At 40.5% G+C, this 22,894-nt stretch overlaps 1 protein-coding gene and 1 long non-coding RNA gene across 2 annotated transcripts; one reads left to right on the forward strand and one right to left on the reverse strand.

The window, feature by feature from the left end:
* The first annotated feature begins 3,364 nt into the window (after positions 1–3,364).
* On the forward strand, positions 3,365–10,734 carry TNFSF13B (TNF superfamily member 13b). The gene is made up of 6 exons (XM_079988514.1): positions 3,365–5,209; positions 5,334–5,430; positions 7,491–7,547; positions 8,507–8,619; positions 8,706–8,856; positions 9,790–10,734. The coding sequence occupies exons 1-6, from the start codon at positions 4,901–4,903 to the stop codon at positions 9,900–9,902; spliced, it is 840 nt and encodes a 279-aa protein (XP_079844640.1). The 5' UTR covers positions 3,365–4,900; the 3' UTR covers positions 9,903–10,734.
* An 8,010-nt stretch (positions 10,735–18,744) lies between these two features.
* Positions 18,745–21,987, reverse strand: LOC307221358. Its single transcript, XR_013841339.1, has 3 exons — positions 21,565–21,987; positions 20,865–20,929; positions 18,745–19,890 (listed from the first exon to the last, which is right to left on the reverse strand). It is a non-coding gene; the product is annotated as an uncharacterized lncRNA (long non-coding RNA).
* Between the last annotated feature and the right edge of the window lie 907 nt (positions 21,988–22,894).

Consider the following 22,894-nt stretch of genomic DNA (forward strand, 5'->3'; position numbering starts at 1 on the left):
CTTTTGGTGCTCTTATTTATTTGCTAAGGTTATATACCCTACCTTCTGCTTTGGCAGATCCACAAAATTAAGGCTACTGAAATTTCAGTAAAATTCAATTAGAAAATAAGTATGGGGAAACATCTATAGATTTTTGTTGTTTGTGTAACTTTTTGCAAATGACACAAAACTTTATGGTAGAACTATTGCCAAAAAATAAATTTGCTGCATGCAATAGACTTAAAGATACTTGTGGGTTCAATTTTGAATGTTTCACTTAGATCAAAAGAAAAATTGAAACTGCAGCCATATGTATTTTCACTTAAAGTAAATATTGTTGAGTTCTGTGAGATTTGCTTATAAGTAAACATGTTTAGGGCCAGACTGTTGGTATATGTGTGTTTTCTACAGATTAAAAACAATACTTGTCATTTCATATTTTTAGACATGCATTTAATTAAGCACTTTCATTTTCATTTTCATTTTTTTTTACAATAGTAGATTGATTTTCCTTTTACATAACCTCTATTTTTATGTACTAACATATGCAATAAATTGATAACACCTACAATTGCTAATAGCCTTTTCTGTGTGTTTGTTTTGCTTTCGGTATAATTATCTGTCAATTTCCTGTAGTTTCAAAATGTAGAATAGGCCATCAGTTGGGCAGCAGTGGAAAATAATCTCTTAACACTTACAACACTGCCAACCTAATCTGTTATACATTCAGTTCAGATAATTTTAAAGGCACATATGACTTGAGTAAGGATTGATTGATGTTTGGTATAGTAAGCTTATCCTTTTTTGGTCAGTGCATCAGAATTGTTTTCAGATAGATTATTCTTCCTTACTTCAATATGTTGTAGCATGGCATATTAATATGATTACTATTTCACATCCTTCAGTTTCTCCTGTTATGCTGCTGCCTAATCCTGGCACATGGCACATGAATATTTCACTTTTGAATGATGATGATTTCAAAAGGCAAACACAGGCTCCAAACTCCGGAAATCAACTCTTTGGGCTTCAAGCTCCCAGGCTTTCTTCCCACCACCCACTCCTTAATTTGGAGGTGGGGAGTGAATTGAAGAAGTTGTAGTTGACCTGGAAAGGAGAAAAAGGGCCGGATGTTCATCAAAATTGCACAAATTCTCAGGAAGCACTCAGGATGCTGGTAGTAACAGCAGAACCAACACTAGGGTGCTGCTGCTGCTGCTGCTGCTGCTGCAATCGCTTAGAGAGCAACTCCATGCAGTCCCAGTGGCAAAGACTGAAAAAAAAGAATGCTGATCTTGTCAACTGCAGAGCCCCCGTGTAGTTTGCTGACTCCCCTCCCCCCTCTGTGCCATTGCATAGAAAAATGCTACAAAGGTGCATCAGGTTGATGGGCTGCTGGTTCACCACCTGTATTCTATGACAGCAGAGGCTTCCTCCTCTCCCCTTTCAGAATGAAAGCTGGAAATTCAGGCCAGTTATTAGCCCAAAGAGATCCAAGCAAATCCTAGAAAATTGGGTCTTATGGCAACCCTTATTTTTCTAGTCAAGAAATATGGATCTAGTTCTTTTACTCTGAAAGACTACTAACTGATACAGTTCTAATATACTTGCTTTGCATAAGAAGTGAACATTACAAGGATTATCATCCTGTAGATGGCAGTGTTTCATTTATACTTTTGATATGACTTCGCCCAAGTAAGTGGCATGGACATGGTACTGTAGTGTTTCTCTGGATCTTTCTACTTAGGCTTGGTATTTACTGTGGAGGCGTGAAGGATGTAACTCAGTTTTCAGAAACTGCAACTGACTTTTTCCATTGTGTGGAAACTGCTTCAGGGAACTGATTGAAATGTTGGCCATTTCAAGAAACCAGAAACTTGCACAACCTGGGGAGGAGAGGCAGGTAAGCAAACCGATAATGATCTGAGAAAGAGTATCAAACAGCAACCATAAAAATTTCGATGAGCAATTAAGTTCATAAGCCACCGCTTACTGCTCTGAAACCCAGAGCAGTACTAACATCAAGCCTTGATTCCCTTGGTGAAGAAAAGTCTTCATCTGACTCCAAAAAGGTGTTTGGTGGCTCCATGCAGGCCTTACTCCAGAGAGCATGGAACTGAGAAGGCCATCTGCCTGGTTGCCTTTCTTGTGCCTCTCTCAGTAGGGGCATATGGAGAAGGGCCTCAGAAGATGCTCATAAGGTCCAGGTATATTGTTGTTGGGAGAGGCCTGTATAAGACACAAGCTGTATAAGGATTTACATGTTAAAACCAGCTCCTTGAATTATTAGTAGTATTGGTATTATTATGTGACTTCTTTGTCACTTGTTACCCAAAGGCCTCAGCAGCTTAAAACATTATACCACAAAAGCACAACACCAACACCCCCGTAACAGGAAGCTTCACAATCACACTTGATAACATAACAATATCATCTCTCTCTGGGGGAAAAGATAAGTCTTTACCTGGCGCGAAAAACATGTCAAGAAAAGCACTGGATGGATCTTACTGGGCAGAGCGTTCCACAGATGAGGAGCCACAATGGAAAAGGCCTTTCTGTTGTCACCACCCTCTGAGCCTCTCTCGGGAGAAGGGGCTCAGAAGAAAATATAAGGGTCCAGGCAGGTTCATATTGGGAAAATCATTCCAGAAGGTGTTGGGACCCTGAACTGCAAAGAGCTTTATAGGTCAAAACCAGCCAGCTATGGAGTTGTACCAGTGACAGCCAGTGTGGTGTAGTGGTTAAGAGCGGTAGTCTCGTAATCTTGGGAACTGGGTTCGCTTCCCCGCTCCTCCACCTGCAGCTGCTGGGTGACCTTGGGCCAGGCACACTTCTCTGAAGTCCCTCAGCCCCACTCACCTCACAGAGTGTTTGTTGGCGGGGAGGAAGGGAAAGGAGATTGTTAGCCGCTTTGAGACTCCTTCGGGTAGTGATAAAAGGTAAAGGTAAAGGTACCCCTGCCCGTACGGGCCAGTCTTGACAGACTCTGGGGTTGTGCGCCCATCTCACTTAAGAGGCCGGGGGCCAGCGCTGTCCGGAGACACTTCCGGGTCACGTGGCCAGCGTGACATCGCTGCTCTGGCCAGAGCCGCACACGGAAACGCCGTTTACCTTCCCGCTGGTAAGCGGTCCCTATTTATCTACTTGCACCCGGAGGTGCTTTCGAACTGCTAGGTTGGCAGGCGCTGGGACCGAGCAGCGGGAGTGCACCCCGCCGCAGGGATTCGAACTGCCGACCTTTCGATCGGCAAGCCCTAGGCGCTGAGGCTTTAACCCACAGCGCCACCTGCGTGATATCAAATCCAAACTCCTCTTCTTGTAACAGAATTGGTGTTATGTGATCAGCTTGTTACTATGAGGTAGATTTCTGGCTGGTTGACTGACCAAACCAAGAAATTGCTCACCAATGAATCCTTGTTATCCTGGTAAAAAGTGACAAGTGTGGGTGCTGCAGGGTTCTGTCCTGGCCCCATTGTTGAGCAACATATTTATAATTGACTTGGATGGAGGAATAGCGGGAGATGCTCATCAAATTTGCTGATGACACCAATCTGAGAGGGGTAGCTAATACCACAGAAGATAGTATCAGGATTCAAGATAATCTTTATGGATCAGAGATCACTGCCCAAACTAACAAAATGAATTTCAATAGGGACAAATGTAAAGTTCTACACTTAGCTAGGAATAGCCAGGTACACAAATATAGCATAGGGGATAGCTGGCTTGCCAGTAGTGCATGTGAAAAGGATCTAGGGATCTTAATAGACCATAAGCGTGACCTAATCAAGGGAAGTAATAGTCCCACACTACCTTGATCTGGTCACACCTGGAGTCCTGTGTCCAGTTCTGGGCACCACAGTTTACAAAGGGTATTGACAACCTTGGAGATGAGCAACCAAGATGATAAAGTGCCTGGAAACCATGTCTTATGAGGAATGGTTGAGAAATTTGGGTATGTTTAGCCTGGAAAATAGAAGACAGAGGAGATATAATAGTCATCTTGAAACATCTAAGAGGCTGTCGCATGGACAATGGAGCAAGCTTGTTTTCTCCTGCACTGCAGGATAGTACACAAACCATTGGATTCAAATTACAAGAAAGGAGATTCCAACTAAAACAATGGGAATAACTTTTTGACAGAAATAACTGTTCAACAATGGACAGTGGTGGACTATCATTCACTGGAGGTGTTTAAACAGGTTGGGTGACCATCTTTCTGAGATTCTTAGCTGTGTTTCTTGCATAGCACAGGATTGGACTAGATGACTCTTGGGTCCCTTTCAACTCTAAGATTCTATGATTCTAAACCCCACTGTGATCAATGAGCCATTTCCATAAATTGGTATAGGGCTGCAGCCTTAGTGTATCAATAAGACATACATGGTCTAGGAGCTTTAACATAATTATTTCTTAGTGACTTTTGAAAAACAAGAGTAGCATTGTTAATCCCTGTAGTTGGATAGGATTTCTTTGATGATGTCAGAGTTTTAATCTTTCTGGCACTGGATTGTATAAGAGGAAAATGAAAATACCTAATTATGTCATGTTTGGTACTCGGAGCCAATACATTGTATTCTCTACACCTTGCCAAGAGTTTCCTACACAGCTTGCTATCTAAGAGTACAATGGAATTCAAAATGACCAGACACCTGGATGTGGTGAAGATCATACACAGCTGTGTAGCTGAACTGCTATACGTGAAGCTGAAACTGAAATGAGGAAGGTCAGTTGGGGAACTACAGAAACAGAGCCACAAAGCAGAAGCAAACATTAAATGTCATGCATATAGCATCAACAGACCCACATGACAGGAAGTAAGTGCTGTCTGCATTTTGGCCACATATCTTGGATGCAACTGGCAAGATGTGGTTATTCACCAGAAAGAATCAGCTGAAGTTTTCATCTGGTGTTTAAGGAAGGAGGCATGGCATTTATGACCTACACACGAGGAAAGAGCCATATCACCACCTCCCATCCTTTTAATGGCTTGGATCCTAAAGGGTTCTTACTAATATTTCTGGGGCTTGCAGTGTTCATGTCATCTTGCCTTGCAGCAGTCTCTTTCTACTATGTTACAGCATTAAAATCAGAACTAGCAATGCTGAGCAGCAAGCTGAACTGCAGGGTCCAGACAAGGACATCATTTCCACAGCTCTTGAGGTCTTGGGAAAAGAGCAAAGAGGCCAATTCCTTCATTCCCTACTTGAATGTATTAGAAGGTGCTTCTAGTCAGGTGAGCTGCAGAACCCATTGGAAGGAAATGTATACTTCTTTGGGTGTTCTGCAATTTCCATTCGCTTTGGGGAAGGACAGGAGTCACAGCCCTAATATTGACTTTCTGCGTATGTTGTTGGCAGCAAATTTCTTCTGGACCACATCAAAGTAGTGAAGAGATAATGTGGAGTGGAGAAAAACACAGGGGGAAACGGTCTCCTCTGCACGCAAGAGAAGCAGGTAAGTGAAAAGAGCTTAGTAAATAAGACAACAAACAAATATGAAAGCCAGAGATGGCATGTAAGCTTGTTTGCTGGGACTGTGGCATACAGCCAAAATTATGGTAATTAGGTATTTCTTTTGAAAATAGTACAGACGGAAGTACCTAGGTCTCAGAAAAAAACTATTTATGTGTGCTACTACAGCAGCTAGGATTTTGTTAGCCCAGAAATGGTGGGTGAGTGATGTCCTAAATACGGAGGATTAGCAATTAAAAATGACAGAATATGCAGTTAGCAGGTCTAACGAATAAAGTAAGAGAACAAGAAGATCAAGTATATAAAGAAGAATGGAAAATTGTTGTGGAGTGGAAAACAACTATAACCATGTGAAAACATTAGTAGGAGTAAGGTAAATTCAACAGTCTAACACATAACAAAGGAATAATAAAGGATAAAGGGAATTAAATGAAAATACAAGAATAGGTGGGAGAATTAAAGGAACCAGGGAGGAGGAAGAAGGGAAGTCGTAAATTGGTTTATTTTAAAGAAAGATATGAATGGGGAAATGTTTATTTTAATATGAATGTGGTTTTGGAAAATGTAACATTGATACACACACACACACACACACAGAGTGCTTTTTTCTGGGGGAATACAGCGGTACGCATACCCCTAAACATTTTGTGAATCTTAAGTTTGGCCTCATTGAGGGGCAGTATTTCAATATGAGTAGGAAAATGAGAATACCCCTAAATATTTTTTAGGGAAAAAAGCAGTATGTGTGTGTGCATGTGTGTGTGTGTGTGTGTGTGTGTATGTGCACGCACACACACACTAGGGGTAAGAAATCTCAGACCCAGGGACTGAACAGCTCAATCCATTCCTTAGGACTCTCTCCAGGTCACGATTTTCACCAGCCCTGCTCTCCCAGCTCCCTGAGAGCTTTTGCCTAACTGCATATGTCCTAGAATTGTGCTTGCTTGCTCCACACCCTTCTACCTCTGGCCCTGCCTACTAGCATGTGGCCTCCAGTGCCAGAGGTAGGGGGGCGGGGGCAGGCTACCCCGGGTGCCACCACTGAGGGGGGGTGACAAAATGCCGGGCAGCACTCACCGCGGGGCCTGCAGCGCGCCTGAGCCACGCGTCTCCCCAAATAGTCCACCCGCCCCCTCTCCCTCAGCTGTTGGGTGACTGCATGGGAGGAGGCAGGCAGACTCCTCAGAGACCCCGTGGAGCGTCCTGCCCCGGCTAGCCCCACGGGCAGCTGGCCCCGCCCCCACAGGCTCCGCCCCAGGCGCAGGGCATGCGCGCCACCCCAGGCGCCCGATCAGCTTGCTCCGCTGGTGGTCTCCTTAAAATTTCCCACTTAGGATGAAAAATGTTCCTCACACCTGGTCTTCTCTATTGTTTTCACACATGGGGAACACTTCAACTCTGGTAGGTTCACTAGTGTTATTTTGTCTATAGAAGGTGAACAAACTACACAGATTAATTGAAGCAACATTGCTAAAATTTATAAACAATACAAATACAAACAATACAAAATATCTGTATTCTTTTACTATTAATCTTCAACACGATTTGGTGGAAAGACACAATACAGAATTAGCAGATAAATAAGTAATGGTTAATCTGTTCAAAAAAACAGAATACTGAATCTGTATAGATCAATATATTCAGAGGCTGATGGTATGTCACCATAAAAATCTGTACTATTTTGGAAAAGTAGATTCATTATGTTTTGTGTTGGTTAAATCCCATTTTTGCTCAACTTAACACCTCTAACCATAGCTGCCTTTCACTTTCTATATCTGTTGTTATTTAAAGGGGCAAATTTTGAAGCTCAGAGCTTTTGGTTTGGTATGGTCTTACTCAAACAATAATTCCTCAAAAGGTAGTCAGTAAACCCGCCCCCCACCCCTCTTCCTCTGCCCCTGACGGCAGGAGAAACACACACACACACACAGAACCTACCATCAATATTGTTCTGCTTCTGTGGCCACTGCAGGGGAATTGTACTTTTGTGTCTCGGCTGCTGGGATGTATATTTTAGTTCCTTCCTTCTGTTTCCCCCTTCAGTTCTACAGTCATGTCTTCAGTTGATGGCTGACAGCAAGCGTGACATTCAGCAACATGGTAATGCAGCATTTTTTAAACCTCATTTTACTCTTGCCACAAATAAATGGGCAGCACCACCTATGATTCCCTTTCACTTGCTACAGGGCAAGAAACATCAAATTGTGCTCAGCTTTTCATTTCCATTAGTAACATCCTTTCACATTTCCAATGGGAATTTGTCAGCACAGCTTTATGCTGAAATGGTGACCCTGTCTTCAAATCCTGTGAGCTGCTGCTTCATTGGAGCACATGAGCACTGTGAGTTCTGTTCCATTGTTGCACTTGTTTTAGTGCAGGGGTTACTACCCTGTGGGCTGCAGACAGCGTCCCAAGAGGCCTGGCTTGGTTCCTTCTGTTCCCTACTGTGGTTTCAAAAGATTTGTGCCCTCCCAAATTTGTCAATTTCTTTTTCTAAAGATTTTAAATGCATGTCTTCTGTTGTGTTTTTGTGACGCCAAGAGGTGACCCCCCCTCAAGTCCCCTCAAATTGTTCTTTGTTCTTTTTCTTTTTGGAAAAAATGGTCATGCCCACTTAGATAGTTGACCCATGGGTCAGTTTGGCTATCAGCCTAGAGAAAAGTTAGCCATACCACCTCGAGTGGTGCATATACTCAAATTGTAGTGCATACTAGTAAATATAGTGAATATAGTGAATATAAATATAGAAAATATAGTGCATACTAGGGCAATCCACATTTTCTATTTTTGCTGCACTGCTGCAACTTTCCAGAAATTTTTGAAAACATGAATAATCTATGATGGGGAGAGGGTGCCTTATTCTTGGTGACCCAAGAGAAAAACAAGCAGGTATAACGCAGTTGTTACCACAGCTCTTTGAATCTCATCTTAAAGGTAGAAACGACTGATTTCAAAAAATCCAACTGATTCTCTTCAAAAGTCAGCAACATGCCTTTGATGCTAAAAGGAAACATAAACTGATTAGCTTATTCTTACAATATTTTTTTTGTTTCTTTTAGATGGTTCAAGTATAGTTCCATGGCTTCTTAGCTTTAAAAGAGGAACTGCTCTTGAAGAGCAAGGAAATAAAATACTTGTCAGAGAAACTGGCTACTTTTTCATATATGGTCAGGTAAAGAATTCAGTAAGCTCCTGGAGTTTGTTCTGTTTTCTTAAAGTTTCATAGTGTAATCAATTTTGTCTGTCTTTATTCTTCAGGTTTTGTATACAGATGAAATGTTTGCAATGGGACATTGGATCCAGAGGAAAAAAGCTCATGTAGTTGGTGATGATCTCAGTTTGGTTACATTATTTCGTTGCATCCAAAACATGCCTCTCACTAATCCTAACAACTCTTGTTATACTGCTGGTAAATACGTTCCCTGTCCTAAATACATTTTGTCAAGTCCTACACACATGGAATGAGGAGCTTAAAAATATATCTGACACAGTGTTTCTAAGTGGTGTGAGTGTGTACCACATATTTCTGCAACCACTCACTGAACTCATTAAGTTTCATACATAAATTCCTAAATTCCTTATCTTTACCTACTCTGTGGTAGTTGCCTGTGAACAGTATTCAAAGACAATAATAGATTCTCCTCAGTGGAGTTGTGGCTGTTACCGGTATTTCAAGCTACTTTCAGCAGAATGTGCTCAGTAATTTTGAAGCCTGAGTGCAAATTCTTACCTGGATGACAAAGAGTCTCTGTGTGGTGGAGGAACAATTCACATGACTTCCTGCCCTTGAAAAGTGTGTGTTGGAGAACTTGCATGATTAACTGTCTATAAGCAATGCTCACATCATGCTTAAGATCTGTTATGGGTAGTTTAGGGCTTCCGTTTCCTGTTCCATGATCTGAAAGCTGTGGCCACCAACTTGGGCCTCAGTTTTAGAAGTCAATCTTTATTTTTTTATATTTTATTACATTTATATATTGCACTTTCTCCAAGGATCTCAGGCAGTGTATATAATTGTCCATCCCTTTATCTTCTAAAAAATCCTATGGAGTTAGGAAGAGAGTCACCCACCCAGACTGATACCATATGTGTCACACAGGTGTTGCTTCCCAACACTTGTTGGAGACCCACACAGTCTCTTTCCAGGTATTATGTTCTACTTAGGAAAATAATTATTTTTATTTGTTGTATTATAAGTTTTATTTTACATCCTGGGACCTTATTATTAGCAACACAGCAATAACAACATTAAATCAAAGAGGTGTCTCTGGACTGATTGATAACAATCTGTACATGTTCATATGTTTACATATCTGTAAGGATATTCAAACTCTCTTGGCAGGTATTGCAAAATTAGAAGAAGGGGATGAGCTTCAGCTCACCATTCCACGGATGGGAGCCAAGATCGTCTTGAATGGAGATGCCACTTTTTTTGGTGCAGTCAGACTTCTGTGAAGCTCTTCACTGTGCATTGTACAAAGGGTTGGATGTGTTGCGTGTTTCATTTTTAGCTAGTTGGTTTATGGAGTACTGTTTTCTGTTTTATTAACTTACTGAAAACAGGAAGCTGATTGGATGTGGTACACCCACCTCATGTGGGTTACCAGAAATGAAACTTGTAAGAAGAATATAAATATAGCATTTGTTACATAAGAGCCTAAATAGAACAGTCTTGAATCAGACCAACAACTGATCTGTGTTTGATTAGTTTAGTGTTCCACTTCCTACAGTGGCCACCTGGAAATGCAACAGCCCTCTCTACTGTTTGTCTCCCCCAACAGCTAGCATGGCAGGACTTACAATTTTCAACATCAATTTTCTTTTGAGGAAGGAGGGGAGATGCATTACTCTTTCAGCAGAATGTGCCCTGTGTAATGACCACACATTAGATGCCAAGGAAATAAACAACTATTTGACTTTTAGAAGACATCTGAAGGCAGCCGTGTACAGTGGTACCTCGGGTTAAGAACTTAATTTGTTCTGGAGGTGCATTCTTAACCTGAAACTGTTCTTAACCTGAGGCACCACTTTAGCTAATGGGGCCTCCTGCCGCCGCCGAGCTACCGCCGCACAATTTCTCTTCTCATCCTGGGGCAAAGTTCTTAACTGAGGTACTATTTCTGGGTTAGCAGAGTCTGTAACCCAAGGTACCACTGTATAGGGAAGTTTTTTAATATTTGATGTTTTACTGTGCTTTTAATATTTTGTTTGGAGCTGCCCAGAGTGGCTGGGGCAACCCGGTCAAATGGGTGGAATATAAATAATAAAATTATTATTATTATTATTATTATTATTATTATTATTCACACAGAGTGCAATAAAATTGTGAATTGTTGCAATATGTCGTAGAAGTACCCTTGATATTGAATTCAATGCATGTTCATAAATAAGTAAAAATCATTGCAGTGGGATTTACATTTCAGTAAGTGCAAAGATTGCAGCTTTCCAGCTTTCAATTCAAAAGTTTTAAGAGTCGAGCAAAAAATGTGTTCTTATCAATAAATAAAATATTAACACACACAAACAGATAAAGAAAGATATCTGCAGCATCAAACTGTATTCCCCATTGGCCAACAAAGTAGTGCAAATATTGATGGCATTTTTCACTTAGATGACACTGAAGACTGTTAGGAATGTGGGGGAAGGAGGTGCACATCATGTGCAGGTTGTCATAAGACAGCTGAAGCCATTTTCTGTATCAGGCACTGGTGAACTGTCAAACTGAAAGACTTGTATTTCAGTAATTGCAAATGCAACATTATATTAAAACATCAGGTATAAGTGTCAACATATGTGGTAAGGAATAAGAATGAATCTGGCATTGCAGGGGGCTCCTATCCAAATCTAAGGTTCTGTGATTCTATGATAAAGAACAGCCTTCTGACAGATAATCTTCCTAAACACTGTCGTAATGCAGGGAGCCACAGTATGGGGAATAAATTGCTCAAAGGGAAGTGGAGGCAACTTCTTCCCAATGAGAATGCCACATTCCATTACAGCACCAGCAGCCTTCTGTTTGTGTAGCTTTTGCACCCAATTCATTGTTTAGAACACATCAGGAAAGAAATGTGAAGCTGCAAACAGAAAACAGCTTAGTAAAGATCAGTCCCAAAATAAGTATTTCATTCTCTCTAATGTTAGAACTCTTTGCCATTTTATTACGGCTGCAAATGTTTACCAGCAAACACTTTAAGTCTAGATTGTTCTCAGCCTTAGGGTTAGGGGGCTAAAGTTGGGTTGGGGTTAGGGTTTTGTGGTTAGGCTAGGGATTTGGGTTAGGGCTTTAGGGAAGCCTTTCTTCCTCCGAAGGGGAGCGGGAAGCACGAGCCTTCCCAGGGAGTAGACCCTGGGGCACTGGACATAATGTCACACTCTGCATGAGGTAAACCTGTAGGTCTCAAGGAGGCCATGGGCTGCTAGACCTGGTAATGCTGTCAACCCCTCCGCCAGGTAGACCGGCATCTCCTGGCCCTCTGGTGGGTAGACTGGCAAACCTTCTGTCCTCTCAAAGGGACTGGGAAGCCCAAGCCTCGCCAGTGAGTACGCCGGGGTCGATGGCAACAGGTTCAATTTTTTGTACTAGATGCAATTCATAAAAATTGTTCAGTAGAGTTGACCATGTCACACAAATGAATTAGATTAAAACTGCATCAGGTTGTATTCAGCACAGCAACCCCTAAACCTGTTCTCAACCACCTGGAGCAGATTTGGGGAGGGCAGGTGGAGCCCGTGCAGAGAGGAGAGTGCGAAAAATTCCCAAGGTGCAAACTGAAATTGCTCCACTCACACATTTAGTTGAATACTGCCCACTGCATTGAATTACTTCTAAAAATAAAAGATTATATGGATGTACAAGCTCCACAATACGTCTACCTATTTTAATTTTTATTACTTTTGGCGGTTGCCAGCTATACCAAGGCGAATCTCAGGGAATGCAGACCATGATGAGGGTTGTGTAAACCATCAGAAAAATGAAGCTTATTTCTATACTAGGCTAAACTCATTTACCTCACAAGGAAACGGGCAGATTCTTCCAACTTGCATACATTTAGGCAAGCATCCACATGTATTTTGCCAATGTCCATCTGCACACCAAATTAAAATCTTGCTTAAGCCTTGCTTCTGATTTTTATAAGCAATTTACAGTCATACATTATCTAGAACAGAGGCTCCCAAATTGTGGTCCATGAGCTTCATTCAGGTGGTCTGCCTTAATATTCACTTAAATTCTTAATTGTAATTTTTGTTGCTTCTTTTATTTCTCATATTGTAGTTTATTGTATTATTTGAGTTCTATGGAATGTAAACTGTAGTACAATGAAACACAATAAATAAAAGCAACAATAGAAATTCAATGGAAGACCATACATTGTCTCATCGCAGAATGTTACAATTGCTACAACAGGCAGAAAGGCCATTAAATGGTCCACAAAGACCCTCAGCAATTTTCAAGCGATCCGTGGAAGTTTGGAAACCACTGATCCTCTTGGAGATGTGGCTACGGAGTCCTGGTTGTCATGATGAGCTCACACACGTCTCAGTTTCTCTCTATGCCACCACACTTTGGAAAGATGACCTCAGTTTCAACAACATAAATATTTGTGCAAAGGTCTGTTATTTATTTCATCTTTTAAAATCACATTAAAAATAAGTATTTTACATATAAAGTATAAAAACCATGAACAGTTTTTTTGGGGGAGGGGCTTTAAAAAATATTTATTGGTGCAAATTGTAGACCTTCACAAAGGACTTGATCTTGGAATGCTAGGCAATCATTTTAAATTTTTTTTATTAAGCTTACAAATTTTAACATAATACAAAAATCAAATTACCGTACATTTTCAATTTCAATTAACCCCCCCCTCCCACAGTGACTTCCCCCAACTTCCCTTTTTGGTTTATAGCATATTTTTTCTGCTTATAGTTTTGATGCCTTATATACTGAAATTAAAATTGTATTATTAATTACTCTTAACATTTTTACCTCATATTATTTTCTGTTTATATATGTCCATTGTAAGTGGGTTACTCGAGTCCTGCAAATTAGTTCATTTCAGTGCATTGTTTGTGTGTGTGTGTGTGTGTGTGTGTGTGTGTGTTCCCAATCTTTTTAAAAGTCATTATCGTCCTTATCTTTGAGTCTCTCAGTTAACTTCGCCATTTCAGCGTATTCCATCAACTTTTCTTGCCAATGTCCTTTTTGTTGGTATTTTGTCACTTTTCCATCTTTGAGGTAGTCGAATTCTGGCCGCTGTTGTCGCATACATAAATAGATTCTTATCTTTTGGTAAATATTGCCCTACAAAACCTAATAAAAATGCTACTGAACTTTTACCAAAGGTTAACTTGAACATTTTTTTCGTTTCATTATAAATCATATCCCAATAATTTATAATTATTTTACAATTCCACCACATATGAAAAAATGGCTGTCTTTCAGACTGAAAATTTTTCTATGAGGCAAGCTACATTACTTGGATACAGGATTGGGTCAAATTAGAAAATACTGATTTATTAGATCTGGAAGGACATACCCACTTTTGGTTTGAGGCTCTTGAAAGGGAAACAGAAAAAGAGGTAAGACAAAGTGGGTGTGTAAATAATCCTATTTCTAGGCCATCTTTTTACAGCTTTCAAAGCGGCTGACAAAATCATTTAAACAAGATCAAAATATTAATATTTATAAAGATAATTATGAAAAATGTTGGAATGATAAAAAGGAATCTAGAAATATGGGGAAGAATGAATCTCTACTTACTCCTGGAAGATAACATAGTCCTGCTTTTAAAAAAATCTGATTAATAAAATATTGGAAGAAGGTAAAATTCCAGTGTCATGGCAAGAAGCAAATATTGTATTAATTCATAAGCAAGGAACACCTAGAGAGCCAGTAAGTAACTACAGACCCATCTCGCTATTAAACAACGATTATAAATTATTTGCGGGCATCCTGGCAATCAGACTCAAATTAATACTAAAATATACTATTAATTATGATCAATCAGGCTTTCTACCAAACAGACATATGAAAACAAACACTAGAGTGGTTATTGATTTAATTGAATATTTGGAATTAAGACCTAGCAAAAAAGTAGCATTTATGCTAATAGATGCCGAAAAGGCCTTTGATAACCTATCTTGGGCCTTTCTGCAAAAAACGATAGAACTATCAGCTCTTGGAGAAAAATTCTGTAGAGGTGTCAAAGCAATATATAAACAACAACAAGCCAATTTAATAGTAAACAACACCAAGACCAATATTATAAAAATTGAGAAGGGCACCAGGCATGCTTTCGTCCTTATTATTCATTTTATCCCTCAAAATTTTAAATTCAGAATTAAGCAGTGAAGATGAAATAAAAGGGATTACACTAGGGGAAAATATATTTAAAATCAAGGCGTTTGCGGATGACATCATTTTAACGACTGAAGAACCAGAAACAAGTGTCTCAAAAGCAATAGAGAAAATTCTAGAATTCGGCTGTGTATCAGGATTTAAGATGAATATGACAAAGACAAAGTTAATGGTGAAAAACATGCAAGAGCAGGAACAAAAAGATATACAGGAAAAGACAAAATTGCAAATTGTGAAAAAGGCAAAATATTTAGGTATAGAATTAACCATGAGAAATATCAATTTATTTGAAAATAATTATAATAAGGTTTGGAAAGAAATAAAAAAGGATTTTGAAATTTGGAGCAGATTAAAATTATCAATAGGGGGAAGAGTTTCCATAATTAAAATGAATGCCTGTCCCAAAATGTTCCATCTCTTTCAAACAATTCCCATAATATCAAGGGAAGCATGTTTCGAGGAGTGGAGGAAAGATATGACAAAATTCATATGGCAAAATAAGAAAGCCCGCATAAAATTTAAACTCCTGACAGACAAAAAAGAAAGGAGGTCTGGCGTGGCCAAATTTAAAATTATACTATGAAGCAGAATGCCTTGTATGGCTGAAAGAACGGATCAAGCAGATTTATTGGAAAAAGCAGACCTGGAGGGCTTTAACAACAGGTATGGATGGCACGCCCACCTCGCATATGAGAAGATCAAAGTCAATAAAGACTTCAATAGCCACCTATTGAGAAACCCGTTGGAGTCTGGAGTAAGTACAAAATGAGAGTGGAGCTAATGACACTATGGTGGCTGTCACCTAGAAGCCCATGCCATGAAAAAACTAAACATGAATAAGGAATGGGCAACTTATAGAGATTTGATCATGGAAGATCAAGGTAAACTTAGAATAAGACCATATGAGGAAATAAGGCATTATGTCTCCGACAGATGGCAATGTACACAACTTGGAAGTGTCTTTAACTCAGACTCAAAGAAAGGCTTTGCTAAAGAGAATTCATTAATGCTTGAAACATCATTAAAAAACAACAAAAAATTACTATCTAAAATGTATAACCTTTTGCTAGATTTGGACATGATTGACAAGGAAGTGAAAGACAATGATCAAATGGGCGCGAGAATTCGGCCACACAATATATTTAGAGCAATGGGAGAAACACTGGCAGGAAGATATAAGGTTTACCACCTGTAGTACAAAATGGTCTACAGGTAGTATTTAACACCAGTCAAATTAGCAAAAATCTATAAACTGAAATCCAACCTCTGTTGGAAATGCAGCAAGGAAGCTGGTACAACAATGAATATGTGGTGGAGCTGCACCCTGATTAAGTACTTCTGGGGAGAAATACATGAGGAATTGGAAAAAATGCTTAAAATGCCATTAACGAAAAAACCAGAGGCTTACCTACTGGGCCTTTTAGGAAAAGAAATACCAAAATCGAAAAAAAGAATTTTCTTATATGCGACCACCACAGCTAGGATAGTAATAGCATCTAAATGGAAAGCTAAAGAACTACCTACCAAGGAGGAATGGATTCTCAAATTAAATGGATATTTAAAATTGGCTAAATTAACAGCATCCATATGACAGCAGTCAAATCAAAAACTAAAAAACAAATAGCAATGCTTTGATGATTATATGACAAAATACCGTATTTTTCGCTCTCTAAGACACACTCTTTCCCTCCTAAAAAGTAAGGGAAAATGTGTGTGTGTCTTATGGAGCGAATGCAGGCTGTGCAGCTATCGCTGAAGCCAGAACAGCAAGAGGGAGAGCTGTGCAGCAATCCCTCTTGCTGTTCTAGCTTCAGGGATAGCTGCGCAAAGCCTCTAAAGTGAAGCACTCCCTAAAAATTGCATTTGCGGCTCCCGCTACTCCTGTGAGTACAGTGGTGCCCCGCAAGACGAATGCCTCGCAAGACGAAAAACCCGCTAGACGAAAGGGTTTTCCGTTTTGGAGGCGCTTCGCAAAACGAATTTCCCTATGGGCTTGCTTTGCAAGACGAAATGTTTTGCAAGTTTTTCCGAATTTTTCCCCCTTTCCCCCCCCTTTTTCTAAGCCGCTAAGCCGCTTATCCGCTAAGCTGATAAGCCGCTAAAAGCCGCTAAACCGCTAATAGCGCTAATCCGCTAAGCCGTCAATGGGCTTGCTTCGCAAGAAAAAACCGCTAGACGAAGAGAATCGCGGAACGGATTCTTTTCATCTTGCGAGGCCCCACTGTATTTGGGAAGACTGCTCCCCACTACAAGTCAATTTCATCAGGCCCAAGGGGCGGGGTCTACACTCACACATACTCTGAGCAGCTCTCTGCAGCAAGTGGCAGAAAGAGAACATAATGGGAATGATGTATAGATGGTACATAACACCAGTAGGTGGAAGGACATGATAACCAATTTGGCTGGCATGCACATTTATGGTATAACAAAGGCTACTAGAGAAAGAGCAGCTGGTATGTGAGCTCAGAGAGCTGAAGGCAAACATCTCCATTTATGAGTTTGAGGCTCTTGAAAAGGAAACAGAAAAAGAGGCAAGACAAAGTGGGTGTGTAAATAATCCTATTTCTAGGCCATCTTCTCTTTTTACAGCTTTCAAAGCGGCTGACAAAATCATTTAAACAATATCAAAATATTAATATTTATAAAGATAATTATGAAAAATGTTGGAATGAGATAAAAAGGAATCTAGAAATATGGGGAAGAATAAATCTCTCCTTAATAGGCAGAATTGCAGCAATCAAGATGAATGTATTGCCAAAAATGTTTTTATTCCAAACAATATCGGGAATAAGTGATGCAGTTTCCTTCAAAAAGTGGCAAAAAGATATATTTAAATTTATCTGGAAAGGGAAGAAACCGAGAATAAAACAAAATATTAACAGATGTGAAAGAAAGAGGAGGCATCTCTCTTCCAGACTTAATTTTTTTTCTATGACGCAAGCTGCATTACTTGGATCCGGGACTGGATCAAATTAGGAAATACTGATTTATTAGATCCGTAAGGACATGATAACAGATTTGGTTGGCATGCATATTTATGGTGTGGGAAAGGCCAAGTTTCTCCTGTCCCTCCTACAAGTTCCAAATTGTGTTCCAAATGCAATACTATTTTTAGAAACAGGTGAATGTTCTTTATCGCCTAAAGCATGGTGGGCTTCCCTGAGATACTGGCTCAAGATCTCCATCTTTGGCCTAGGGAAGGGGTTACTTCCATACCTAAACAAGGAGTTTGCCAGCTCATGGATGAAAATTATGGTTAGAAAAGCCACTTGGCTTGGTATGCCACCTTCTCCCCTGTACCATCTGGGCTATGATACTGCCCTTGAATCTCTGAAGCAAAGGCTCTGCGACATATCACATAGTGATCTCTGATCTCAATCTCATGTTATCTTTGGCCCATTAGCAGTAGGAATTCACTATGGGTTCAATTTTCAGACACCTGGATATCTTAGAAATTCGTCTGAACCAACATATTGGCGTCTTTTCACCAAAGCCAGATTAAATGTATTCCCGTCAGAAGTGTTAAATGGCAGACGGAGAGGCATCCCTTATCAAAATAGGATCTGTGTGTGCTCTCAGGACGTTGACTGCATGAGGCATATTTGATTGCATTGCGGTCAATATGATCAAGCGAGGGAACTATTGATTAAACCACTACTGGCAAATCGGCCTACTATATCAAATATCGTCTGGATGACAAGTCCAATGATATCACAGTGGCCGTGCCAAAGTTTCTTTCAGTAGTCATACAAATCAAAGATCAACATACCCATGACTAAGCAAGTAACGCTTCGGTCTACCTTCCCTGGGGGGCTGTCTATATGAGTATTTTATTCTGTATCTATGTTATGGGTCGTTGGACCATAATTATTATTATTATTATTAGATTATTATTATTATTATTATTATTATTATTATTATTATTATGACTAGAGAAAGAGCAGCTGGTATGTGAGTTCAGAGAGCTGAAGGCAGACATATCCATTTATGAGTTTGAGGCTCTTGAAAGAGGCAGAAAGAGAGCAAGAGGTAATAGAAGAGAATAATCATCAAAATTAGCTCTCTGCTTGGAAGAGGTTTCAGGAGCAGCAGGGAGGTGTTTGAGGGAAAGGGCTTTCAAACAGCCTCATGCTGCTGCTTCATTGCAAGTTGAAGTGCTTAACGCAATATTGAAGAAACTATGCCTAGGAAGCAGTGCAGGATACATTCAAAGGGCCGCCTGAAAGTTCTTTGCTGTGCTTCAAAGGCTTTGTAAGTTTACTTAAGTGAATAACTTATTCTTGTCTAGTAGGAGGAAGTTGCTGCTGCTACTGTACAACTTTGGGAGCATATTTCCTTCTGGCATTTAAACTGTTGGCGATTGTTAACCATTGTCTCACAGCTACAGCATCACTGAGAGCCTGCTTCATTTTTTCCATTTCAGCCCCCGTGTTATTCAAAATCTTTTGTAGCTCACTAACGTGGTTTTCCAGTGCTTCGATTTTATTCTTTTGCTCCTTGATCTGCAAGTCTTTTGACAATACTTCCTCCTGATAAACCAAGAAAGAGGAAAAACACCAGAAGTGAAAGGTGTTCAGGCACACCATTCCATTTCCCAGTTTGATGGGGGTTTAGGTGTGGCGCAGCATTACATAAAAATTGACAAACCGACCAAAGAATTCAAGGCATTTGACTAAGACTAAACAATAGTGTTCTGATTGATTATACATGCAAGGCCACCAAAAGCAACAGGTCACTGGAGATATACCAGCTTCCCGGGATGAACTTCCTGCTTCAAGCATGCCTCAACAGAGCTAGGTTAAGCTTCTACACATCAGATGGTCCTTTTCTACAGTGGCACCCTTCTAGCCATTCCCAGGTGTCCTTTGCCCGATTGGTTACTTAACAGCTGAGACACAAAATGTGGAAGAGCCACCAGTTTTCCACCAAAGGTCCCACAACATTTAAATTTTTAAATATTAACTTGAACTCCTCTGCTGATGCTGAAGAAGCAGATGGTGTCACCAGCATCTCGGTGACAATCCTTATTTTCTCCTGCTGCTTGTTTTCAAGAGCCTTCTTCTCTTCAAGAATCTGTGCCAGCTGGGACTGTGATGAAACCAGAAAGGGAAAGCTTCAATACCAAAGGTTGGAAGGCACACGATGTTCATAGCAAGGATAGGATACCCATGTGCTTTGGTGTAGACCCCTTCTTGCTTATGAGGATTGTGGCTGTTAATCTGTATATTACAGTGGTACCTCGGGTTACAGACGCTTCAGGTTACAGACTCCGCTAACCCAGAAATAGTGCTTCAAGTTAAGAACTTTGCTTCAAGATGAGAACAGAAATTGTGCTCCGGTGGCGCGGCAGCAGCAGGAGGCCCCATTAGCTAAAGCAGCGCCTCAGGTTAAGAACAGTTTCAGGTTAAGAACGGACCTCCAGAACTAATTAAGTACGTAACCCGAGGTACCACTGTACTGTGATGGTAATAACGTACTATAAGTACTAATGGCTGTGAAGGTTAAACATCAGCATTAAACAATGAAAGCATTTAAGTTCCTTAAGTCAGTTCTATGAAATTAAGTCTGCACCACCCTCAGTGCGGAAAGGGTTGCATACACACAACAACCGATTAATGCACATCCGAAAGACATCCGATTGCATATGGCAACGAACCTGGAAGTGACCCAAAAACTTTGCTCAGCATGTCACGAAAAGGGCGTAACAGGGATGGGGTACACTTATACATGCCCTTCCAATGTATGTGGGGCCGGGAATAAAACCTCTGCATGAAATGGTTGCCAACTTTATTCAGGGTCGCCATTAAAATTCGGCCAGACTCTTAAAATGGAGAGTGCGTCTAAACACAGATTATGGCATCCTCACTTGGTATAGGCAGCTTACCGGTAAAAGAAAAAGTTTTATAATCCGAGTCACCAACCAAAAGAATGCTATGCTTTTAAGGTGTAATTGCTGGCAAAACAGAGCATGAACCCCATTTAAAAACAAAACAAAAAAAATGATATAGATGCAATTTGACCTGTTCCAGCCTAGAACTCAGATTTCAAAGTAAACAACTTACTTCTTCTAGGCGTCATTTCAACGACCTCTCTTAAGATTTTCCATATTTTTTGCTGTACTCGCAAACTAGGAGAGATAGGCACATGCAGTCAGAACTGCTCTTTGAAGGAGAAGTCAGAAAAAAATACCTTTGTTAAAATCTCTTTTCAAAAATTACAGAAGTATGGAATCTTAAAAATCAACATTTGCTATTACAGTAAATGCAAAAGGGACCCATTAAACGAAATGTTGCAGCATACCTTCACCTCTCATAGAAGGGAGAAGCCTAGGTTAGCCAACCTAGTGCCCTCCAGATGTTGTTGAACTACAACTCCCATCATCTGACCATGTTGACCATGGCTGATGGGAGTTGGAGTCCTCCAACATCTGGAGGGCAACAGATAAACTATCAGGAGCTCAAGTAGGCCATTCCCCCCACCTTTCCTTTTCCGCCTGATATTCAAGACTCTCTTTTTAAGAGTTGGAGGGGTTGGGTTGCTTCTGCAAATGTCAATATCCACCCCAGCTATTAGAGGAAGTGCTACATTACTTCCCTTTGAAGAGGAAGTCTGATTTCTCACAGTTCTTTAACTGCAGATACATACACTAGAACAAAGCGTGCCAGTTTAAAGAGAGGGAAATAACTTCTTGCCTCCTTGCTACTTTGGGCAACTTTGCCCACAAAACTTTTTGGGGAAGAAAACGGAACTGTATACTTTTACCTGGAAAGTGCTAAGAGTTTCTTCCAAGGATGTCTGAGGGACTGTGCAGATAATCACAGTCTTAGTATTTCCATTTAGTGAATTCTGGAGAATCTGTGTCAGCTTGCTACCCCTGTAGTTAATGTAGTCTCTGGTGAAGGAGGATGACCAAAAAAAGAACAAGGAAGTTTTTACTTATCAAGTAAAGGCAAAACTGGCCAAGAGCCGATCTTTTACATCTAGAACAGAGACAGCAGATGTGGTGGCTTCCAAAAATTGTCGGATGACAACTCCCATCAGGCCCAGACAGATGACCAATGGCCTGCGGTAGTGGGAATTGTAGTCAAACAACCTAGGGATGGCACTACGTTGGCTACCTGGTCTAGAATCAAGTGAGAACACTCTTCAATACAGCACAAACTAAAAAACCTTTTCTTAACTGTATTGTCCTTACCCAGCCTGATCGGCACAAAGCTTCTTGATAACTTGGCCCAAGATGGAGAGGCTTTAGTTGACACTGCAGCCTTCTTTGAAGAAGAAGAGTTTGGATTTGAAATCTCGCTTTATCACTACCCTAAGGAGTCTCAAAGCGGCTCACATTCTCCTTTCCCTTCCTCCCCCACAACAAACACTCTGTGAGGTGAGTGGGGCTGAGAGACTTCAGAGAAGTGTGACTGGCCCAAGGTCACCCAGCAGCTGCAGATGGAGGAGCGGAGGAGCGAACCCAGTTCACCAGATTACAAGACTACCGCTCTTAACCACTACACCACACTGGCTCTCTTCGAGATGAATCCCTAGGCATTAAACATCAAACAGCATTTTATTTTCAGACAGCTCCTGCCACAATAGCTCCTTTTGCTACCATATTGGGAGAAAATATGTTCAAATGAACAACATTTAACATTTCATGAAAGCAAAAGGACAGAGGAAACGTGTGTTAAATGTCATTAGTAGATTGCATCTAAGATCCTGGTTGGTCTGTAACAGAAGAAAAGGTAGAAGGATGTGCATACTATGTGATTTGATGTTTCGACCCCTTTAAGAACAGTCATAACTGAATTTCTACTATAGTCCAAGGAACCAATGTGGCCAGGGTTCAAATCCCCACACAGCCACAAAGCTCACTGGTCTCTCAACCTTACCTACCTTGTGGCATTGATGTAAGGATAAAATGGAGGGGAACAAAATCAAGTAGGCCACCTTAGCTTTTTGGAGGAAAGGTGGGATATAAATGTAGTAACATGGGCATTGTTTAGTCTGCACCTCTTCAGCACATTCCAGCAATGTCAATGGAACTTCCTTTTGAATAAGCATTAGGACTGCTGTGCCAAACAGACTTGAAACCCAGAGC

Source organism: Podarcis cretensis (assembly GCF_951804945.1).
Source record: "Podarcis cretensis genome assembly, chromosome: 1".
Lineage (NCBI taxonomy): Eukaryota > Metazoa > Chordata > Lepidosauria > Squamata > Lacertidae > Podarcis > Podarcis cretensis.